The sequence below is a fragment of the Carettochelys insculpta genome, chromosome 3 (genome assembly GCF_033958435.1).
Source record: "Carettochelys insculpta isolate YL-2023 chromosome 3, ASM3395843v1, whole genome shotgun sequence".
NCBI classification, from domain to species: domain Eukaryota; kingdom Metazoa; phylum Chordata; order Testudines; family Carettochelyidae; genus Carettochelys; species Carettochelys insculpta.
Window position 1 is genome coordinate 43,183,923 of NC_134139.1, and position 20,378 is coordinate 43,204,300.

Consider the following 20,378-nt stretch of genomic DNA (forward strand, 5'->3'; position numbering starts at 1 on the left):
AGACTCCACTAACATCATAATCTGATACCCAACATAAACTCACCAGCATACCCTATGTTGTCAGTAAAATTGGTACTGCCCTCATGTGGCAAACACCGGCCACCTTCCGCCACTGGGCAGCAAGGCGGACAGAACGTGTGTTGTGTCACAGGGTGTGGAGTTGCTCTCTATATACATCTTTACTAATTCCCTCATGGTTGCTTCTTCCAACCAGAGGGATAAACAGATTTTAACTAAACCCGCTTCTCCTGATAAGGAGTGGAAGCAACTTGATAGCATGGGTAGAAAGGTTTACTCCTCTGCTTTTCTCCAGCTATATATATCAAACTATACAACATTGCTGGTGAAATATACGCGCACACATTTGAACAAATGCCTATCTTTATTGAATCCTTTCCAGATCCATAAAAGAGAGCAATTTACAGCTAATACTAATGAGGGCTCATTGATGGCAAGCACAGCCTTACAGGCCTCCTTTGGCTCCACTGACACTACTGCATGTTCCTGAGCAGTGGCAGTGGTTATGAACAGAGCCTCATGGCTCCGTGTTTCTGGTTTTCCAAAGGTGGATCAGGTAAGACTGGAAGGACAAAGGGCATTGAGGTCCCTGTGTAAGATGGAACCATAATAAGAACCACATCCCACTTATACCATACATATGGTGACATTAGATAACTCTAGTGCTGTTCCAGCAGTGAGCTTTGCAACCTCTAAACAATCTAAAAAGGTAAATGTAGATGCTAAGAGGGAATCCTCCCTCACCCAACAGAGGCTGATCCCACAAATCCAAGCCTGTTTTGCTCCCTGTGAGGGTTCCAGGTAAGAGCTTGCTGGGGCTGCCATCACCTAATGCACCCAGAGGTCGCAAGAACTATCTTTAGTGTCCAAATGACTGGGATAGCCTAAGACTAATGTGGCTGAAAAACCTAAAACCATTTCCTCGCTGGCACAAACATCATGCCCTGCTACTGGCAGAGTAACAGGTCCAACAAAGCCCCATGCTTGACCCTGTCAGCATGTGGATCTGTCCTGCCACATGGCAAGGTAAAGGGTTCACAGCTGCAGTATCACAGCTGGTTGATGACTCTTGACCTTCAGGACGCATATTTCCATATGGCCATCCAGCCCGTATACAGGAAATACCTCCGATTTATGGTGGGCGGACAACACTTCCAGTAAATGGCACTTCCCTTCAGCCTCTCCACTTCACCGAGGGTATTCTTCAAAGTACTGGTAATAGTGTCAGCTCATCTGCGCAAGCAGAAAGTGTGCAGCTTCTCATATCAGGACAACTGCCTGATAAGAGAGGACTCCTTGCAAAACACACAAAGAGCAGTTCGTAAACAAATGAAGTAAAAATAGCAAAGAAAAGTAAAACTTTCCTAGATACACTTGTCTCGCCATCCTTTGAACCGCTCTCACAGTGGCAGTAACATCAGCAGGACAGGTAGTAGAAATTGTGGCCCTCATGGTAGACCCTCCTTTCATTGTTTTCACCAGAGACAAAGTAGTACTCAGGCCCCAGCCAAAGTTTCTCCTGAAAGTTTTATTACTTTTGATGCAAGACAGGCAGTTCCATTCTACCTTACGAGAACTAGAGCAACCAGAAAATCAGACAGACTTTGTGGTGTGTTCGGGGCCTCATGCAGGAACAGCTGTTTTGGCACATTGCCTATCCTGGTGGCCTGCAGGCTACATGTGCACAGCATACCAACTCAGAGTCAAACAACTGCCACAGACACACCTGAGGTTTCTCCACAAAGTCATCTTTGGTTGTCATGTAAACTAACCTATATACTTACCTGCTTATATTCCTAAGCCTCACTCCTCTCCCACAGAGGCTGTATCGCATACACTCGATGTTAGAAGTGCACTTGCTTTTTACCTCGATAAAACCAAACTAAATAGGAAATCTGACAAACTCTTCCTAGCATGGTAGGGGCCCTGTGCTGGAACATCTGTTGCAGCACAATGACTATCCAAGCAGATTGCAGAATCTGTTTGCACTGCATACCAACTTGGAGGCAAGTAGCCACCACAGACTATTAGAGCCCACTCGACATGAACGATGGCTGCAACAACTTCTTCTGTGGTAATGTCCCTCTGGTGAACATCTGCAGTGTGGCCACCTGGTCCTCACACCATATGTTTGCAAAGCGTTATGCACTGCAGAAAGGGCTGATTCCTGCCACCGCCTTGGCAGATGCTGTTTGACATCATTCCACTTAAAATACTCCAATACCCACCTCCAGCAAATGGGTTCTGCTACAGAGTCACCTACGTGGAGTACCCGCATGGAGCACTCGAAGGAGGAGAAGTTACTCACCTTGGCACAGAAATGATAGTTCTCTGAGATGTGTCCCTGCGGGTGCTCCATGACTCTCCCTTCCTCCCCTCTACTTGGAGTCTGTAAGAACTTCATGTAGAAAAGGAACTAGGACAGCTGTGCCACATGCTCTCTTCTCAGTGCAGTGATGTCAGTTGCTGGCCCCTATGCACACAAGGCACTTGGGGTGGAGGAATACTGCAAATCTTCCGATCTACAGTGCAGGGACACACCGACACCTACGTGGAGTACCCACAGGGACACATCTTGGAGAACTACTGTTACTGCACCAAAATGAGTAATTTCTCCTTTCTTAGTGTTAACCAAAAGGTAGGCTGTCTATTTTCTTTCAGTTCCATACTTCTCTTTAATGTATGTTTAACTTGCTTTATTTAGGAGGTGTTCAGCTCATTTGCAACAACATGGTAACCAGTACAAGAGCCATTGTCAACACAGCAAGAAGCATGGTTTCAACTATTATGAAATTTCTTGACTCAGGTCCTAGCAAGGCAACAGATAGCAGTTTGAAAGCAAGAGTATTAGCTTCTGAGCCTGATAATGCAGAAGGAATCCACAATTTCGCACCATTAGGTTTGTAATGCTACTTTTTTTTTTTTTTTGCCTTTAAAAGACAACTAGATTGCACTAAGACATACATCTTTAAAAATGTCAGCAAGGTAGGATAGTCAGTCAACTTTATACAAGGCATATTCTTAAAATAGTAATACGCTAATCAAAAGATTATGATTTCTGTCTGCAGGCAGAGCCCAGAAGGTGATTCATCCAGAATCTGAGTACCAACAGGACTGGAGAGTGAAAAAGCCTATTTTGATTAAAATGAGAATATTGGTTTTCAGACATTGCAAATATTGTGGGAAAGTGGCAAAAAGTTTCTCCACATTTGAGTGATAGAATGAAAAGAAACTATTAAAAAATGTCTATAAAATTGCGAAGAATAAAATCAGTGCCAACAGAGAGCTTGTAGGTATAACTATAAAGCAGTCCTGTGGCACCTTAGAGACAAACAAATGTATTAGGTCATGACCTTTCATGGATAAAACCCACTCCTTCTACCCCTCTGGGACCACATATACATGAAATATATGCAACAGCTTACCTCCACATGTGTTACAAATGGCTTATTGTCAGCAACAATCTGGTGCTATACATGTTAGCGTTTGGTACTCAAACAACTCTTCCTACTCTACTCTTAAACCAGGCAGACATACAACAGTAAAGGTTACTGCTTTCTTAGTTCAGCTAGGAGCAGTGGGTAAGGAAAAAGAGAGAGAAGAAATTAAATGGTCCTGTCTGCTGGGTTCACACCTGAACTTTCCCCCTCATTGTAAGAAGTTAATGAGTCTGAGCAGCCAAGGAAAGGAAGGTCTTCCGTGTCGGTTGGTGTTTTTGTCAGTTGATTTTGGCTTCATGATCAGACGAGAGAAGCCTGAATTGTCATAAATGTAGTAACCATATATAGCAGACTTGCAAATCAAGTTTGAAAACTACTTTGCCAAGTTCAGTACCTGTAATGTAGCAATCTTAATATTACTCTGAAAGACCAGTGCTTTGTGAAACTCACTCCTTTCAGTTCTCCTTATACAAGGGGTGGGGAGGGTAGTTTTTGAACCATTTGGACCTTGCTAGTAGCTTAAAATGGACACACACAACTGGCTGTAGTATTTTTGAGGGGGGACATGTAAATTAGCTTTTAAGTAATCTATACATAGAAATTTTGTGCATGTGTAGTGCTTGAAAACTGCTCTTGTATAAGTGAGGTTTCTCTGGCAATATGTGGGAATGATAAACATGGAGATACTGTGTTGGTTTCAGCACATCATCCTCTTCGTTCTAAGCAGCTGAGGTGGGAGCTTAACACCTTACCAGAAGATTGGCTCTGGATTTAGCTAACTGGCCCCCCTCACATCATATTTTGGTTGTTGCTGTAGGTTTGGCTGTAGATTTAGGCTGTTTGCTTGCAGATGTCTAGAAAATTTACGAGCAAAATTGCTTAGTTGTGTGTGCATATATAAATTTTTCTATACAGGTGGGCTATATCCATGTTTACCCTCTTCTTTGAAGGGAGCATGGTAATCAGGGGGATGAGGGATTACTAATGAAGTGCTGCTACGCATATGCAACACTTCATTAGACAAATTCTCCCCCGCGGCACCTTCGAAGTGTCAAACTTAAAAGTGCCGGCAAGCTGTGTAGCCGAGGGCACTTCGAAATAGCATGGGCATTTCTTGCGGCTACACAGCATGCAGCACTTCAAAGTTGCCATGGGGGAGAATTTGTCTAATGAAGTGCTGCGTATGCATCTCAGCACTTCATTAGTAATCCCCCATCCCCCTGATTACCATGCCCCTTCAAAGAAGAGGGTAAATGTAGACATAGTCTCAATGTATAATATATTTTAATGGAAAAACAAAATTAATTTAGTACTTGCAATGATAACATCAGATTGCACTGTTGTAACCTGTAACAAAGAAATAGTAGAAAAATGTTACTCTTTAGTGACTGGTAAATTGAATACTAGCAATTGGAACTTTACAATGTGGTATTAAATATAATACTTGTTTGAAGGTTCAATCACATCTAGCAGTCCTACTGCCCAACCTGCTGAAGTACTACTCCAAGCTACTCCTCCCCATAGAAGAGCTCGATCTGCTGCATGGTCTTACATCTTTCTACCTGAGGAAGCCTGGTGTGACCTCACAATTCACCTTCCTGCTGCAGTGTTGCTAAAAGAGATACACATACAACCTCATCTTGCCTCCCTTGCAAGTAAGTAGGTTGTTAAAAATTCTGCTGAAAAAGTTAGGGTATATTTTATATATGTGTCAATCCCTACTGTCCGCATAAAGTGCTGTTTGCACAGGGGTGGGGTATTTTGATAGGACTCCATTGCTCAAGGGTATGGATTTTCCATGCATCTCATCAACATAGTTTTATCAGCATAGGTTGGTAGAGAGGACAAAGCCTGAGTGCATCCCTTGCTGCTCTTCTAGGTCTGCCTCCATTGTCAGCGATGAGAATTGGTGCTAAGTAGAAGAGGCTTTTGCATTTCAGAAGTAATCTGCTTATACATTGCTTAGTTATTTTCTTAGTTTTGAGTCCCAGGTATTAATTCTCCTTATGCCTCAGACTGGGTTCTCTGGAGCACTGTATGGGGCCTATCAGGGCCCTTATTGTGGCTGTCCTATTGTTTCTAATGTTAAATTCAGTTTTTTATGGATTATAATCCCTGGTCTGATGGCTCTCTCCCCCCCGGTAAGAGTGTTTGTTTGAAAGTGATCTTGTGACTGTAGAATACAGAATACCAGCAAGAAGCTCTTGACATAGACATAGCCTGAATTGGCAGGACCCCCATCAGCATTCCCTATCAGCTGTCTGTTTGGGTGGCTGGCCACCTAGGAGATTCAGGTGCTGCCCAGCTGATTAGCAGAGTGTCCACAGCCAGCATCATGTGTTGCTACTGGTGGTTCACATCTGCACATGCCTCAGTGCATGTAACAAAATTATTCTGCACGTGGGTGGAAGAAATTAGATGGAACATTGGCCTCTTGGCCTACTTAATTAATTTCATTGTTCAGTCTTTGGAATCACGCACAAAAATCAATCTTTTCATATAGATTAAATAAGAAATTTGACATTTATGGTTGTATTTTTATCTTTCAGATCAAATTTTGTCTCACAGTCTACACTGTTCATTTTAATGACTCTGAATTGTCTCTTACAGACTAAGTCTACACTGCATACCTAACAGTGGCACAGCCATTGCAAGGTATGCTATGTAGCCATTCTTTGTTGCCAGGTGAAAGCTCTCCTGGCAACAAAATAAAACCACCTCCAATGAGGGGTGGCAGCTCCATCACTTGGAGAGCATTTCCATATTGCAAAGCACCATCCATACTGGCACTTTTTGTCATTAAAGCATTTGTCATTGATGGGGTGTGTTTTCTAACACCTCTGAGTGACAAAAACTAACAACAGAAGTGCAGTTGTGGACATATACTAAGTTGGGGAAAATATAGTGGTGTTCAAATTGATAAATGGTTTTAAAATAGGCTGTTAATTACAGTTAACATGTGATTAGCTCAAAACAATTTTTTATATATATTTTTTTTTTAGTGAGTGTTACTCTTAGATCAGGGTGCTGTGCTTGGGGTGGGGGCACCATCTCACACTGCCCTGCTTCACTGGATCAGAAGCATGTCTCCTGTCTGCTGCACACAGTGCAGGGGACTAATGTTGCGGGTTATATGGTTAGAGATAAGGTGCTGACATACTCACTCCCCCAAACACACACCCTTCAACACCCAAAATGTTTAAGTAAATAGCATTCTATAGTTTAACAGTGTGACTAAAACTGATTGACTATTTTAAAATTTTGTGATTGTGATAGTATTTTCATTGTTAGACAGCATTAAATAAAGCATTAAACTCTCTTTTCTTACTCTGTAGCTTGCCCTTCATCAGTATCTGTTGAAGTAAGTGCAGATGGGGTGAATATGTTACCTCTGTCAACTCCTGTTATCACAAGTGGTCTCACTTATATAAAAATCCAGCTTGTAAAAGCTGAAGTGGCCTCAGCAGTTTGCCTTCGACTACATCGCCCACGAGATGCTAGCACATTAGGCCTCTCTCAGATTAAATTGTTAGGCCTCACAGCTTTTGGAAACACGTCATCTGCAACAGTTAACAATCCATTTCTTCCTTCTGAAGATCAGGTGTCTAAAACAAGGTATGTTTGTTTATGGTTGCAAGAAATGAGGAGAGCTGTCTATGCTTTTCATCATTTCTTTATTAAGTCTTTTATGTCTAAGGCAAAAGTCATAGGTAGTGCAATGAATTCTCAGATTAACATTTCTCTCTAGTCAACATCAATAGTTTCCATTTTAACTCTTTCAGAAAATTTGGGTTTTAGTTTAATGCAAGCAAGCATTACAAGAAATTTAATAAATTAAATATATTGCATTTTAAAGTTAACTCGAAATAAGGGATTTACTAACCTTCAGAGCAAAAGGATTGGTAGTTTTTGCCGGAAAACTTAATCTGCATTAATGAGGCATAATAGAATTTCTGGCATGTTGGAAATTTCAAAAAACTCTGGACTCCTTAGTGTTTAAAGAAATGGAAGATTTTAATTTTGTGTTTAACTTAAAATGGCCAAAAGAAAAGTGGACTAGAGTCACAAAACACTGGATGACAAGACACTTACCTTATGACCTTCAGCCCAGTATTTAGGTAACTCATTTGGAAGACCTGTTCCTGCCTCTACCTGATAGGGAGCTTGGGTCTCCTGCCTTGCATGAGAATGCCCAGGCCCTGGACTGGGCAGTATTCTCTTATGGGTCCATCCTGATGTCTTGTGTTGAAGTTTGTTTAGCTTTTTATAAATAATGAATGCAGGGGTACTTGAACTTGGATGTCTCATCCTTGGAGAGAGTTTCTATCCACCAGGGTATAGAGGTACTCTTACTTTTGCTGTGGCTCATTGGCTGTTCATTGTTGTTATGAATGACTTTGAGTTGTCTCTATGATCCCAGAAAACTTGGAGTTTTTTATAATAGTTTTGATTCACATTGTTTTTCAAATTTTAGAGCAACTTAGGTGAAGAAACAGAAAAACCAAATTTAAATTAGATACATATAGCAGCCTTCCATGAGCAAAGTTCAACAGATGGTTCAGTTAAATTAAGTTACAGGGTATCTTTAACTCTTTATCGTACAGTCTTTAATAATGTGTGTATAGTGTCGCTCTAATACCATATCACTGATTTCACATTAAGTATTTTTTGTCCGTTACAGTACTATCTAACCACAAATATATATATATTTCTCTTTCTGTCATACTTCCATCTGTAAAGGTGTTTACTTGACTTAATAAAGTTGAGCTACATCATAATAATAGCATACACTAAACTCATTCTAGCTTTTTTGTTTACTGTTTCAGTATTGGATGGCTAAGATTATTACATCACTGCCTCACTCATATAAGTGATTTAGAAGGAATGATGGCTAGTGCTGCAGCACCCACTGCCAATCTGTTGCAGACATGTGCTGCCTTACTGATGTCGCCATACTGTGGTATGCATTCTCCAAACATTGAGGCTGTGCTTGTAAAAATTGGGCTGCAGTCCACCAGAATAGGCCTAAAACTGATTGACATTCTTCTAAGGAATTGTTCCGCATCTGGGAGTGATCCTGCAGGTGAGAATGTATTGCTTTGTTGTCTTGGTTTTTTAAGATATTTGTCATTCTAAATCTTGCACCTTCTTTTATGGTTCATGTGGTTGAAATTTACTAATTATAATTTCTATTCAGCATTTTGAAGTTGCACATTGCTCTGTAATTTTATGTGGTATACAATGCTGTGCTTTTAATGCCTATGAGGAGGCTCCAGAATAGGTGTTCTCGAAAGGGTGGCTACATAGTAGTTGGGAGCTGTCCGCTTCATGGCGGAAACCTGCATTAAATTAAAATCCCCCTTTAATTTATTTTCATTTTATTTTAATTTATAAATAGGGGGCAGGGTTCCACACTCAGAGGCTTGCTAGGTGAGAAGAGTAACTGATACAAAAGTTTGAAAATCATTACATAATTGTCTTTCAGTGATACAGCAGGATTACCAAGACAAACCCAAATCATAAGTGAAAGAACAGAGTCAGGTGAAATAACAGTTTCAGCAAATAATCAGATAAATAAGCTTGGAATCCTTCAGGATAGAGGAACTATGCATTTGGTGTGCATAAATTCCCAGAAGCAAACTGTGTTAAGGAATAGTTACAGCTGAGAGTATGTGTGAGTAGTTTGACAGATTTCAGGAATGTTGTGATTGTCATGTAACTAAGCCTGGTTAAACTAAAGAAATTGAGTGTTACGGCTAAACTTACAAAAATTATATTTTTAATTTAACATTTGGACTTTTTAAGTTTAACCCAGTTTTTAGGTGCATGCATTTAAAACTTCATTATGGAATTATTGCAACATTCCTGTTCGGTTTTTACTTTAAATTCATTACTGTGTGTGAACATTAAATGAGATTCCCAAAGAGATGGTTATGACATGATATTTCTAGCTGTTAGAAGATTTAGTGTCAACTTAAAAAAAGAAAAAGATGGGCAAGTAAACACATGCCATGCTAGAAATGTTGAGTAATTGAGTAATCACTGGAAATTTCCCCTCCCCGCCAGCCCATTGGAACTGGGATGTGGCATTTAAACTGTGTCCAAGCTCCAGCAGATTCCCACCCACTCTCCCTCCCTCGTTGCTACAAGCCAGGAAGCAGCATAACAGCTGCATGATTTCCCCTTGCCGCAGCTCTGCAAAGAGCCTCCGTAGGGGGAAATTGACCAATCCTGAGACAGCTGGAACTTAGGCAGCCTTGCAGGGTCATCAGTTTTCCCCTCTTTCTGCCCCCCATGGTAGCTCTGCAGAGAGCTGTGGCAAGGGGAAGTTAGTGAAATTTCACAGTACACATGGACATTTCTCATGGCACACTGCTTGAAAACCATTGGGCTAGTGTTTATATTTCTTTTCTTCAGAGAAACTCATGAAGAGTAGCCCACTTTAAAAATGGCTGCCAACTGCTGTTCTGAATGGAACTTATATCAGAGCTTGTTTTCATTAATATATGGTGTTTCAGAATGGCCACCAACTCATTGTTCCTAGTAGAAGTGAAGCCAAGCTGCCTTAAAGTGAGATGAGAGTTACCTATGTTGCCAGGAAATGAAGAAAAGCTCTCTGACAGGTGGAGGGGTGATGGGCATTTATGCTAAGAATATCCTGTGGCTTCAATCTCTTGGACTACATCTACACTGCATCAATCTTTCAAAAGAAGTTCTTCTGGAAGATCTCTTCTGAAAAAGCTTCTTTCAAAAGTGTGCGCCCACAAACAAAAAATCAGTACACTCTTTACATAGAGAGTGTCCATACAGCCTCCACTCTTTCAAAGGAATGGGCTGGGGATCAAAAACATCCAGCACCATGAGGACCACTTTTTTTTTTTAAAAGGGAGGGGTGTCAATGGGGTGTCTACACGTTTTTTCCAAAAGAATCTTTTGAAAAAAGGTGCTCTTCCTCGTCTGGGAGAGGAAGAGGAGTGCCAGAAAAAGTTTTGTTCTTTCAATTTCAGATCAAAAGCATGCATTTTGTGTCTAGGCACTGTACGAGTTCTTTGGAAAGAACTTGCTAGTGCAGATACAGCCCATGTAGAGCAATATTCTCAAAATGGGCACCTAACTGAGGACTGCCAACTGCTCTCAGTATTATTGATAGTACAAAGATGTGTCAGCCATTTTGGAAGAGGGAATATCTTCCTGAAATTTGATGACGAAATTGTGCTGTGAAGAGTAACAACAAAATTGCCATTGCTCCTTAAAAATTGTTGAATATACTATATGCATGAGATTTTAATGTTTTAAATATTTTGGAAGTTTAAAAAAGGCGTGCCACTATAGAGAGAACTTAGAACCAGGTCTAATTACATTGCTAAAGAACCAGTTTTTAATAGAGAAATTGATGAATTTATTTGAAAATACTTACAACATATTTTGAGTATTAAGATTACTCACAAGTGGTATGGGAGAGAGCGTATGACATTTGGTATGTATCTGAGATTGAATCCTTACTTTAAATGCAAAACTCAACTTATACACTTGCTTCCCTATTGTCTCACATGCACTTTTAAAAGCAAACAAACCAAAATTAAATGAGTACTTTTACTGTTACTTTTTTCCTTTTGTGTACTTGGCAAGATCTGAATAGCCCTTTACTTTTTGGAAGACTGAATGGCCTGTCTTCTGACTCTACAATAGATATTCTCTATCAGCTGGGAACAACTCAGGATCCTGGAACAAAGGACAGGTAAAATAATTATTTGACTCGTTAATATTTTTAAGTATTAAAATAATTACTTGTTTAAAAAGAGATTTCTTATTGTTTTCATTATGCTAAAACATACTTTATTTGGATCTCATTTGAAATATCCTTTGAGCACGAAACTGCAGGTTGAACCTCTCTAGTGCAGCACTCACTCATGCAGCAACATGCATGCTCTGGCATGACTTCAGTTAACCAGATGCCCACTAATCATGGCTGTGGCCAAGTTTCCCTTGGTCTCATAAAGTTTGTTTACAGTCACCAGTCCTGGCTCTCAGTGTTCTGTGCTGTTGTATAGCTCTAATTTACCCCTAAATGTCTTCTAAGAGCATAGTAAACAGTGGAATTGTTGGTAATGCTTCTAGACAATACAGACCTCCTGGTGTGTGTCAAATTCTCTTGTTTGGCACTGGTTAGGTCCCAAGAGTGCAGAACAATAGAGGTTCAACCTTCACTAAGAAACGTCGAATTTTTCATTCTACCTATCTTTGAATTCTTTGCATGCTTAGTAAACCGAGCATAGGTAAATAATACATTTTTTAGACATATTAAAAAATGTGTATCTTGGAACAAAGAATGTAGGCCATATTTATAGGATGGGAGATTCTATGCTGTGAGGCAGTGACATAGAGAAGTATGGGCGCGGTGTTTAATGAGGAATAAATATTTAATAATAGTTTCTTTAATTTGGGCTAGATCTGCACTAGCTGCAGAAGATTGAATGCTTAAGTTCAATCTTCCAAGGTGCGATTTTGCACGTGTGAAACAGCATGTTCTGGGATCAGTGTTGAACCTGGAATTCCTTGCGAGCCACAAGGATTAAGGAGTGTTGGTGGGAGGAGTGCTCCCGTCGACATTCTGCAGTGAAGACAGGAACCCATATCGAAAGCTGCAAAATTGATTTTAGATACAAAATTGATGTACCTAAAATTGCATAGCAGCCGTAGACATTCCCAGTAAGTGTAGAAGTAGCCTAGTAAATAAAGGAATAACATATCCATTACCTTGAAATTTGAAGCTTGATGAATTTGTACAGGAAATAGTGTACTTTTTTAACAGTGGAAATAGTTAATCATTGGAAAAATGGTGCCAAGGATTCTGATGGATTCTCTATCACTGACAATCTGTACATCCAGGATTAGACTTCTTCTTTTCTGAAAGGTGTGATCTAGGAATCATTTTGGAGAAGTTCTAGGGCCTGTAAGTTCTGTGACCTGTGGGATTCAAGATATCAGACTAGATGATCACGGTGGCTCTTGCTGGTCTTGAAATCTATGACTTTTAGAAACCCATTTCTTCCTTTTGCTTAAATTACCTATTACTCAGTAAGGGTAAGGCAACAGTTATTTCCTTTACATTCTGCTCCCAAAGTTTTAACAGTTTAAGAGAATGTTGCCTGTATGCTGTGTAGTCGTAAAATTACTAATGTACTACAATTTTAAAATCACTTCATCTTTTATTTATTGCCAAATCCTGAATTGTGTTCCTCAGTTCTCCTGAAATAGTTACTGACCTCCTAGGAATTACAAATGATGTGGGAAATGTGAAATTAGAGAGACTGTATCTTGAATTCGCTTTGTTGCAGATCAGTGTGAGAGACCTCAATTTTTAAAAAAAAATCAATTTCAGTAGTTAATGAACTTTAAGATTTGTAGTTTGTCTTCAGTACGGATTAAAGATATACGTTCGTATAAATTATCTTGAGACAGTGAGTTGACCTGTTTCATAGGTTCCTGCTGCTTCTGTTATAATATACTATGTGCTTTTGCCTTCTAGAATTCAAGCCCTGCTGAAGTGGGTCAGTGATTCTGCAAGAGCAGCAGCCATGAAAAAAAATGTCCGGATCAATTACATCTGCCCAAATAGCTCAACAAGAGAGTATGGTCTCTTGATGCCCTCTCCTTCTCATTTGCACTGTGTAGCAGCAATTTTGTGGCATAGCTATGAGCTCCTTGTGGAGTATGACTTACCTGCCTTGCTGAACAGAGAGCTCTTTGAGTAAGTAGTCCAAGTAAAATATTTCACTATATGCAGTGTAAAGGTCTGTTTTTCATTTATTAATGTATGATAGGCTTTTTTCCATTTACATGTGCAGTAGCAGTAGAATACTTATTTGTTGCTGCTTATGGTTTTTGAAAAAGGTATTGTATTATAGAGAAGACTGGATGACTAGCATCTAAAATTATTTGTTAGTAATCATAATAGGTGACCAAATTATTCATTAATCACATTTACTTTTCTGTCAGTATGCATGATGACATTAATGGCCTTTATGGCCTTATTTTTAGTATGTGGTGTTTCTGAAACTTATTAAACAATTTCTGCATTTTTATAACTGTTACCAAGATCCAACATATGGTTTCATTTCTTGGGCTGCCACCCTTGCCTTGCCCGCAGTTCATGTAAAACAGTGTAGAAATATTTTAGTGCAACTTCAGCATAGTGAATCTCCAGTTTTTAAGAGTCCATAGGCTTGTGTTTAAAACACAGAAAATGAAATTTTAACTTTTAATTAGCTATATTTTAGCATGGACTAGCTAGGAAATGCCCTTTTGTGGTTAGGCCAAGTAATCAAGTTGGAATTCAATGTACCTCTTGTTTAGCCAGACCATACCTGAGTCACTGATTACCAGAATAACACCTTGTTTCTCTCACTGTGCATTTGAAAATTACTCAGGATTTTGTTAGTTTCCAAATGCAATTTCCCAGATGTAATTGTGTCAGGCTGGGTCCATACCTGTGGAATGGACACACTCTTAAAAATTATGTTCTTCAGTTGTAAAACTTAAATACATCCAGTCCCATTACAGCTTTTCAAATTACTTTGTCTTACTTTCTGTTTGCTTATTGTCCAGCATGCTATGGCTGCTAGCAGCGTTTATAACACTTTGGGCTTTTTTTTTTTTCAAATTCTGATCCTATTAATTAGGTTGTTAAATTTGAAGATAATCATGAAATAAATGATTTTCTTGGGTAATTGATGAATGTTCTCCAGTGCTTAGTCTATAAAGATGTTCTAGAACTCAAGCAATAATGATTTAATCCACTGGACAATATGACCTAGCATGTGAGTAAAGGGTCAAGTTCACCAGTACCTTCTCTCTCTTTACATGGATCTGGTGTTGCAAAATACCTGTAAGCCCATCTTAATTGATGAGTACTCTGCTGTTCTGTGCTGCTGTGCTGGTGACATGGCCCGTAAATTTATTTGTTAAAATTAAAATATTTTAGGTGCGTCTACACTAGCAGGCTACTTCGAAGTAGCTGGCACAACACTGAAATAGCACGCGTTGCGTCTACACGCACCGTGTGCTATTTCGACGTTGAAATCGACGTTAGGCGGTGAGATGTCGAAATTGCTATTTCCATCCGAAGATGGGAATAGCGCCCTACTTCGACATTCAACGTCAAAGTAGGGTGTGTGTAGACGATCCGCGTCCCACTACTTCGAAATAGTGAGGTCCTCCATGGCGGCCATCAGCTGAGGGGTTGAGAGACGCTCTGTCCAGCCCCTGCGGGGCTCTATGGTCACCGCATGCAGCAGCCCTTAGCTCAGGGCTTCTGGCGGCTGCTGTTGCTGCTGCTGGGGGTCCATGCTGCATGCACAGGGTCTGCAACCGGTTGTCAGCTCTGTGGCTCTCGTGCTGTGCAGGCCGAGTGTGTCTGGGTGGGGCCCTTTAAAGGAGCAGCTTGGGGCTTTGCTGGCCCCTTATTTCGATGGGGAGCACTTCTGTATGTGGACGCTGCGCATTTCCTTCCAGGGCAGCTCCTTTCGATGTTCTCCATCGCGACTTCAACATTGAACATCGACGGCACGAGCCCTGGAGGACGTGTAGACGATACGCATTGAAGTAGCCTATTTCGATGTCCTTACTTCAAAATAGGCTACTTTGACGTAGTGTGCTAGTGTAGAAGTAGCCTTTGTGGTCAATAGTCACTTCTCATCAGTAAAGATCAGGTGATAGCATTCTCTTTGGAGTGTTTTTTGTAATTTATGTATGACATCTTTAATAGAAAAGCTAATGAAATTCCCAGGAAAAATTCTCATCTTTTATGATGGAGTTGTAGCTGAGAGTATATGTCTGTAGTTTAAGGGTAAAAATCATTGCTACAAGCATGTTAAGGTCTGTAAGTGCCCAGTTAAGGTGCTCTGATAATCTTAACTGCCCTTTAATGCCACATATTAACTATACTGTTAGAATTCAGGATTTTTTAGTTTATTTGAATCCAGATTAGTTCAATGTGCATTTAAAAATTAGTTTAATTTTTCTGTCTTCTGCCACTCATGATTCGCTATAGTGCAGAGTTAAGTTGTTTGCTTGTTCTATTTTCATACCTGAACGGGATAATAGGGTGATAAATAAAAGCAGGTATGGATGTGCCAGGAACATATTATTCCAAAACAACTGAATTTCCTCCTTTGATTGGTTTACTGTCCAAGTAAACTGGAGGGAGAGGGGTAGAGGGCAGGAGAGGGGAATGTGGGAAGCAGCCAGTGTGACATACCTTGATCGTAGTAAGGCTTCTGACACAGTTCCATATAACATTCTCATAAGCAAACTAGGAAAATGTGGTATACATGAAATTACACATAGGTAAATACATAATCGGAGCATTTATCAGTGATTCACTGTTAAATTAAGAAGAAATGTATAATATGGGGTCCTCCAGGGTCTATCCTTGGTCGGATTTTCATTAATGAGTTGGATAATGGAGTAGAGAATATGCTTACCAAATCTGTTGATGACGTCAAGCTGGGAATGTATTGCAGGCACTTTGGAGGACATGATTACAATTCAAGACAACCCTGAGAAACTACAGAAATGGTCTGAAATCAGTAAGATTAAATTGAATAACGACAATTGTAAAATCCTATACTTAGGAAGAAAAAATTAAATGTATAAAAACAAAATGGTCACTCCAGCATCTGTAGCCTGATAGTCAGAAAGGCGCATATGTTTACAGTTCTCATAATGAAAAATCCTGTATTTTCCCTTGGATGTTGACCCTACTCAGGTCGTCTTGATAGTGGCAATCCTTGTGAGGCTTGCCAGCTTCACAGTCTTCCTGCATCTTGATAACTAGGTTCTTTTTCGAGTAGCGTCTCCGTGGGTGCTCCACTCTGGGTGTCAATGTTTTCCTTGCACCGGTATTTGGAGATTCTTCTATATCAATGGGTTTCCCACACCACGCATGTGCAGTAGTGCCTCCTTGTGCTACCTGGAGCATGTGCAGCGTGGGCCCCTCAGTTCTTTCTCTACCATCCTTGGCAGCAGACAGAGCTTCCCTCTCTCTCTCTCTCTCTGTCTCTCTCACACACAGAAAGACAAAAAAGAGCTAGTTATTCTTCTCTCTTAGCCATTCTTATCCAAGTTATCTTTCCTGTTAAAGTTTAATACAAAAAAAATGGGTTTTTGTTTTTGTTTGTTTTTTTAGCTAGGTTTTGTGTTAGAGCTTAGGTGTAATGTCATTGCCATGCCAGTCTCTCAAGGCTTCAAGCGATGTGCAATGTGCAGAGAAGACATGCTGGCCTCCGACAGCCATGCGTCCTGCTTTGAGTGCCTAGGTGAGGGTCACCAAACCCAGTCCTGAACCTGCTCCAGCCTCATGGCGAGGGCCAGTAGGGTCCAAGCCAATAGGCTCGAGGCTTACCTTTACAAAAAGTCCCTCCAACCATCAACGCCGAAGCAGACCTCCGCCAGAAGTCTGGCACAGGTTACCAATGGTATGGACTCTATATATCCCTCTACCTCGGTTGGCACCCCAACCACCAAGATGGGCATTCCCTGGCACATTCCTAGCCGCCACCACCACCATCTTCACGGACCACACCAGTCAAAAAGGCTGTTGCAACACTCCTGGCTGGTATGGTATGGGTCACCACAGACCACCTGCTCAGTGGGGGCTTCCAAATAAACTATGAGAAGTCCACTCTTTAACCCACACAATCTCTAGAGTTCCCCACATAATCACTACCACTGCCAGGGCCACTCTTCCTGTTCAAAGATTCCAGGGCATGTGTAATGTCAGCCTGGTGGTACGACTGTCTCCCACCATCACAGTGCGCCCATGTCTAAAGCTTCTGGGTGACATGACTTCCACCATGTACATGGTCATGCTGGCCAGACAACACGTGCAGTGTCTTCAGTCCTGGCTGACCACATGCTATGCCTGTTGTCCAAAGTGCACCTACCATTCTGCCACACATTCTTGCCTCCTTGCAATGGTGGACAAGTCCAGATAATATTCTCACTGGGGTGCCTTTCCACCAACCACCCGCTTCTATTACCCTTTCTACAGATGCCTCCCTTATGGGATGGGGCACCCATTTGTGTTCTCTTATGATTCAGGGCAAGTGATCCTTCACCAAGGAAGTGCTCCACATAAATCTACTGGAGCTCAGTGCAGTCTGCTACTCTTGCAAGCATTTCCATCAGCACCTCACTCAGAGGATTGTCAGTATCCTGACAGACACTACCACCTGCATGTATTATATCAACCGTCAAGTCAGGGTTTGGTCTCCATCCCTATGTTTGGAAGCCATAAAGCTGTGGACCTGATGTCTTTGGTACCACATCACTCCCGTGGCTACATATCTCACTGGGCTGATGAATGTGATTGCCGATGCCCTCAGCCACTCGTGCAGCGATCGCCACCAGTGGGAGGTATACACAGAGACCCTAAATCATGCGTTCCAGCTTTGGAGCCAGCCTTGCGTAGACCTGTTTGCAAACTGAGTCAACATAAAGTGTCATCAACACTTCTCCAGAGCAGGTCTGGGGAGGCACTCCCTTGGGGATGCTTTCTCCTCCTCAGTGTGTTTCCTCCCCTTCCCTTGATTCACATGCGTCTGATCAAGGTCAGACTGGATCAGGCTCACCTCATCCTGATAGCTCTGGCATACCCGAGACAAACTTGGTATCCTTACCTGTACTAACTGTTGGTGGCGACTTTGTATGCCTTTCCTCCCTGCCACAGCTTGCTGTGCCAGGACTTCAGCTGCACCCTTCACCCCAATCCACTCAGCCTGTGCCTCCATGTGTTGCTCCTTCATGGTTCCAGGATGCTGAAATCACATGCTGTGTAGGGGGGAAAAGTGAGTTCTTGTTTATAGCCAATGGGAGTCCACCCATAGGTTCTAACTCTACAAGTGGAGAAGGTTCTCTCAGTGGCTTGGCGCTAATCATTCTATGCCTTCTCACAGTGCACCTCTTCCTGTCCTCCTTGACTACCTGCTGTACCTTGCATGAGTCAGGCCTAGCACTCAGTACCATCAGGGTGCATGTCATGGCATTAGTAGCCTTCCACCCAGCAAAGAATGGGATCTCCTTCCTCGCCCCTCCTATCACCAAATGCTTTTTGACGGATCTGCAAAACATCTTTCCATCAACATGCCTTCTGGACCCTCTCTGTGACCTTTAACCATATACTCAACTACCTCATGAAACCTCCCTTTGAACCCCTGGCAATGTGTTCCTTGCTCCATCTGTCAATGCAAGTCTCATTTTTAATCACTATCATGTCAGCCAGCAGGGTTGGGGAGCTTGCTGCTGCCATGTCTGAACCTTCTGATAAGGTGTTTACCAAGGATAGAGTCACTCTTTGTCCTCATCGTAAATTCCTCCATAAGGTTCCATTAAATATCAACAAACCTATCCACTTACCTGTGTTTTTCCTGAAGCCGCACTCTGATCCTGTGCATGCAGCGTGGCATACTCTGGGTGTTCACGTGCTACATCAGCCCTCAACAACCATTATCACCTTGTAGTACACTTCAGCACTTATTATTTCATGACACACCAAATATATATAACCCAATCCCCTCCCCCTCCGCCAGAGCCAGGCATCCCAGCACCGGCCCACTCTAACCCAATCCCCCTCCTTTTCTTCAGGACCTGGCACCCCCAGTTCCCCACTATAGCCCACTCCACCCACCCCCAAACTCAGTGCCAGAGACTCACCAGAACCTCTGCTGCCCCAGAACCAGCAAATGCTTCTCCCAGCAAGAGGTGGGGGTATGTGCACAGGTGGTGGACAGCACACTAAGTGCCTCTTTGCGGCACACCAGCAGTAGAGCACTGTTCTACATCAACTGCATGAAGCTTTGGTGCAAGTCTCCTAGGGTTTTCCTCTCCTTTGTGGAGTGGTCCAAGGGCCATCCCATTTTGTCTCAATGTCTTTTTGAGTGGATCTCCACCTGCATACGCACTTGTTACTGTCTTCACTGGAAAGACCTTTTGGGTGCTATCACCGCACATTCTACCACGGCTGTATCTTCCTCTACTGTCTTTCTCAAGAATGTACCCCTTATGGTGCTATCATTCTCATGCATACGACTGAATACACAGACACTTGAATGTAGCCTCTCTGTAATGCCTGTAGATTTGCAGTCTGGAAATGAGTCCTAGTGTTGAGTCCTTTTTCCTTTAAGATCATATTACCTTTATTCATTACCAATGTTCTCTCTAATCTTTTTCTATCCATATGTGATTTTTTTCCATGTGTGGAATAAATGTTTTGTGCACTGAAGTATCTGCATATGTGCACCACCGGTCGAAACAAAAAACTTAGCTATGGCCACTCAGCTGATGAGCTAGGTGGCATTTGAAACTCTCTTGGGTGACTGCACAAGTGCACAGTTTACAGGGAACAATGCACACCACATGTTGAAATCTCTGAACTGCTATCAAGATGCTTAGATCTGATTTTAACTGTCATGTTATAGGGTGATACCAATTTCTCTGGTAATTGGCACCACAACTTTGAAGTACTAAGGAGAAAAGTCAAAAAACAAAAATACCATTTTAAAGCAAAAAATGGATCTTGTGACAGATATTAATCCCAAATTATCTTTATATTTTCATTTGTTTTTCTAAAATCTTGTAATTTGATTTATTCATCAAGCCTTAACTTTTTCTGTCAAATTGGTCTTGTGCTTTATTTTTTGTTTGCATTTGTTTTTCTTCCTTCTTCTCTTTCTTCCATATTAATGTTTTTATTTTGGTGTTTAGAAACTACTTTTGTTGTTTTTATGGCACCAAATAACCTAGGTGGAAAAAGAGATTGTCTGTCTTCTTTTAATTTACTATAAAATTTCCTAGAAGCATTTCATTTGGACAGGATTGAGCAGTGACTATATAGCAAGCAGGTGACTAATGATCAAAAAG

The 20,378-nt window shown here is 41.4% G+C and overlaps 1 protein-coding gene across 1 annotated transcript in view; it reads left to right on the plus strand.

Annotated features, from left to right (window-relative positions):
* The window catches only part of BIRC6 (baculoviral IAP repeat containing 6), a 328,895-nt gene that overhangs the window by 145,007 nt on the left and 163,510 nt on the right, over positions 1 to 20,378 (plus strand). The window contains 6 exon segments of the mRNA XM_074989697.1: positions 2,723 to 2,917; positions 4,913 to 5,113; positions 6,794 to 7,073; positions 8,285 to 8,541; positions 11,088 to 11,196; positions 12,988 to 13,209. Coding sequence (XP_074845798.1) covers positions 2,723 to 2,917; positions 4,913 to 5,113; positions 6,794 to 7,073; positions 8,285 to 8,541; positions 11,088 to 11,196; positions 12,988 to 13,209 — 1,264 coding nt within the window.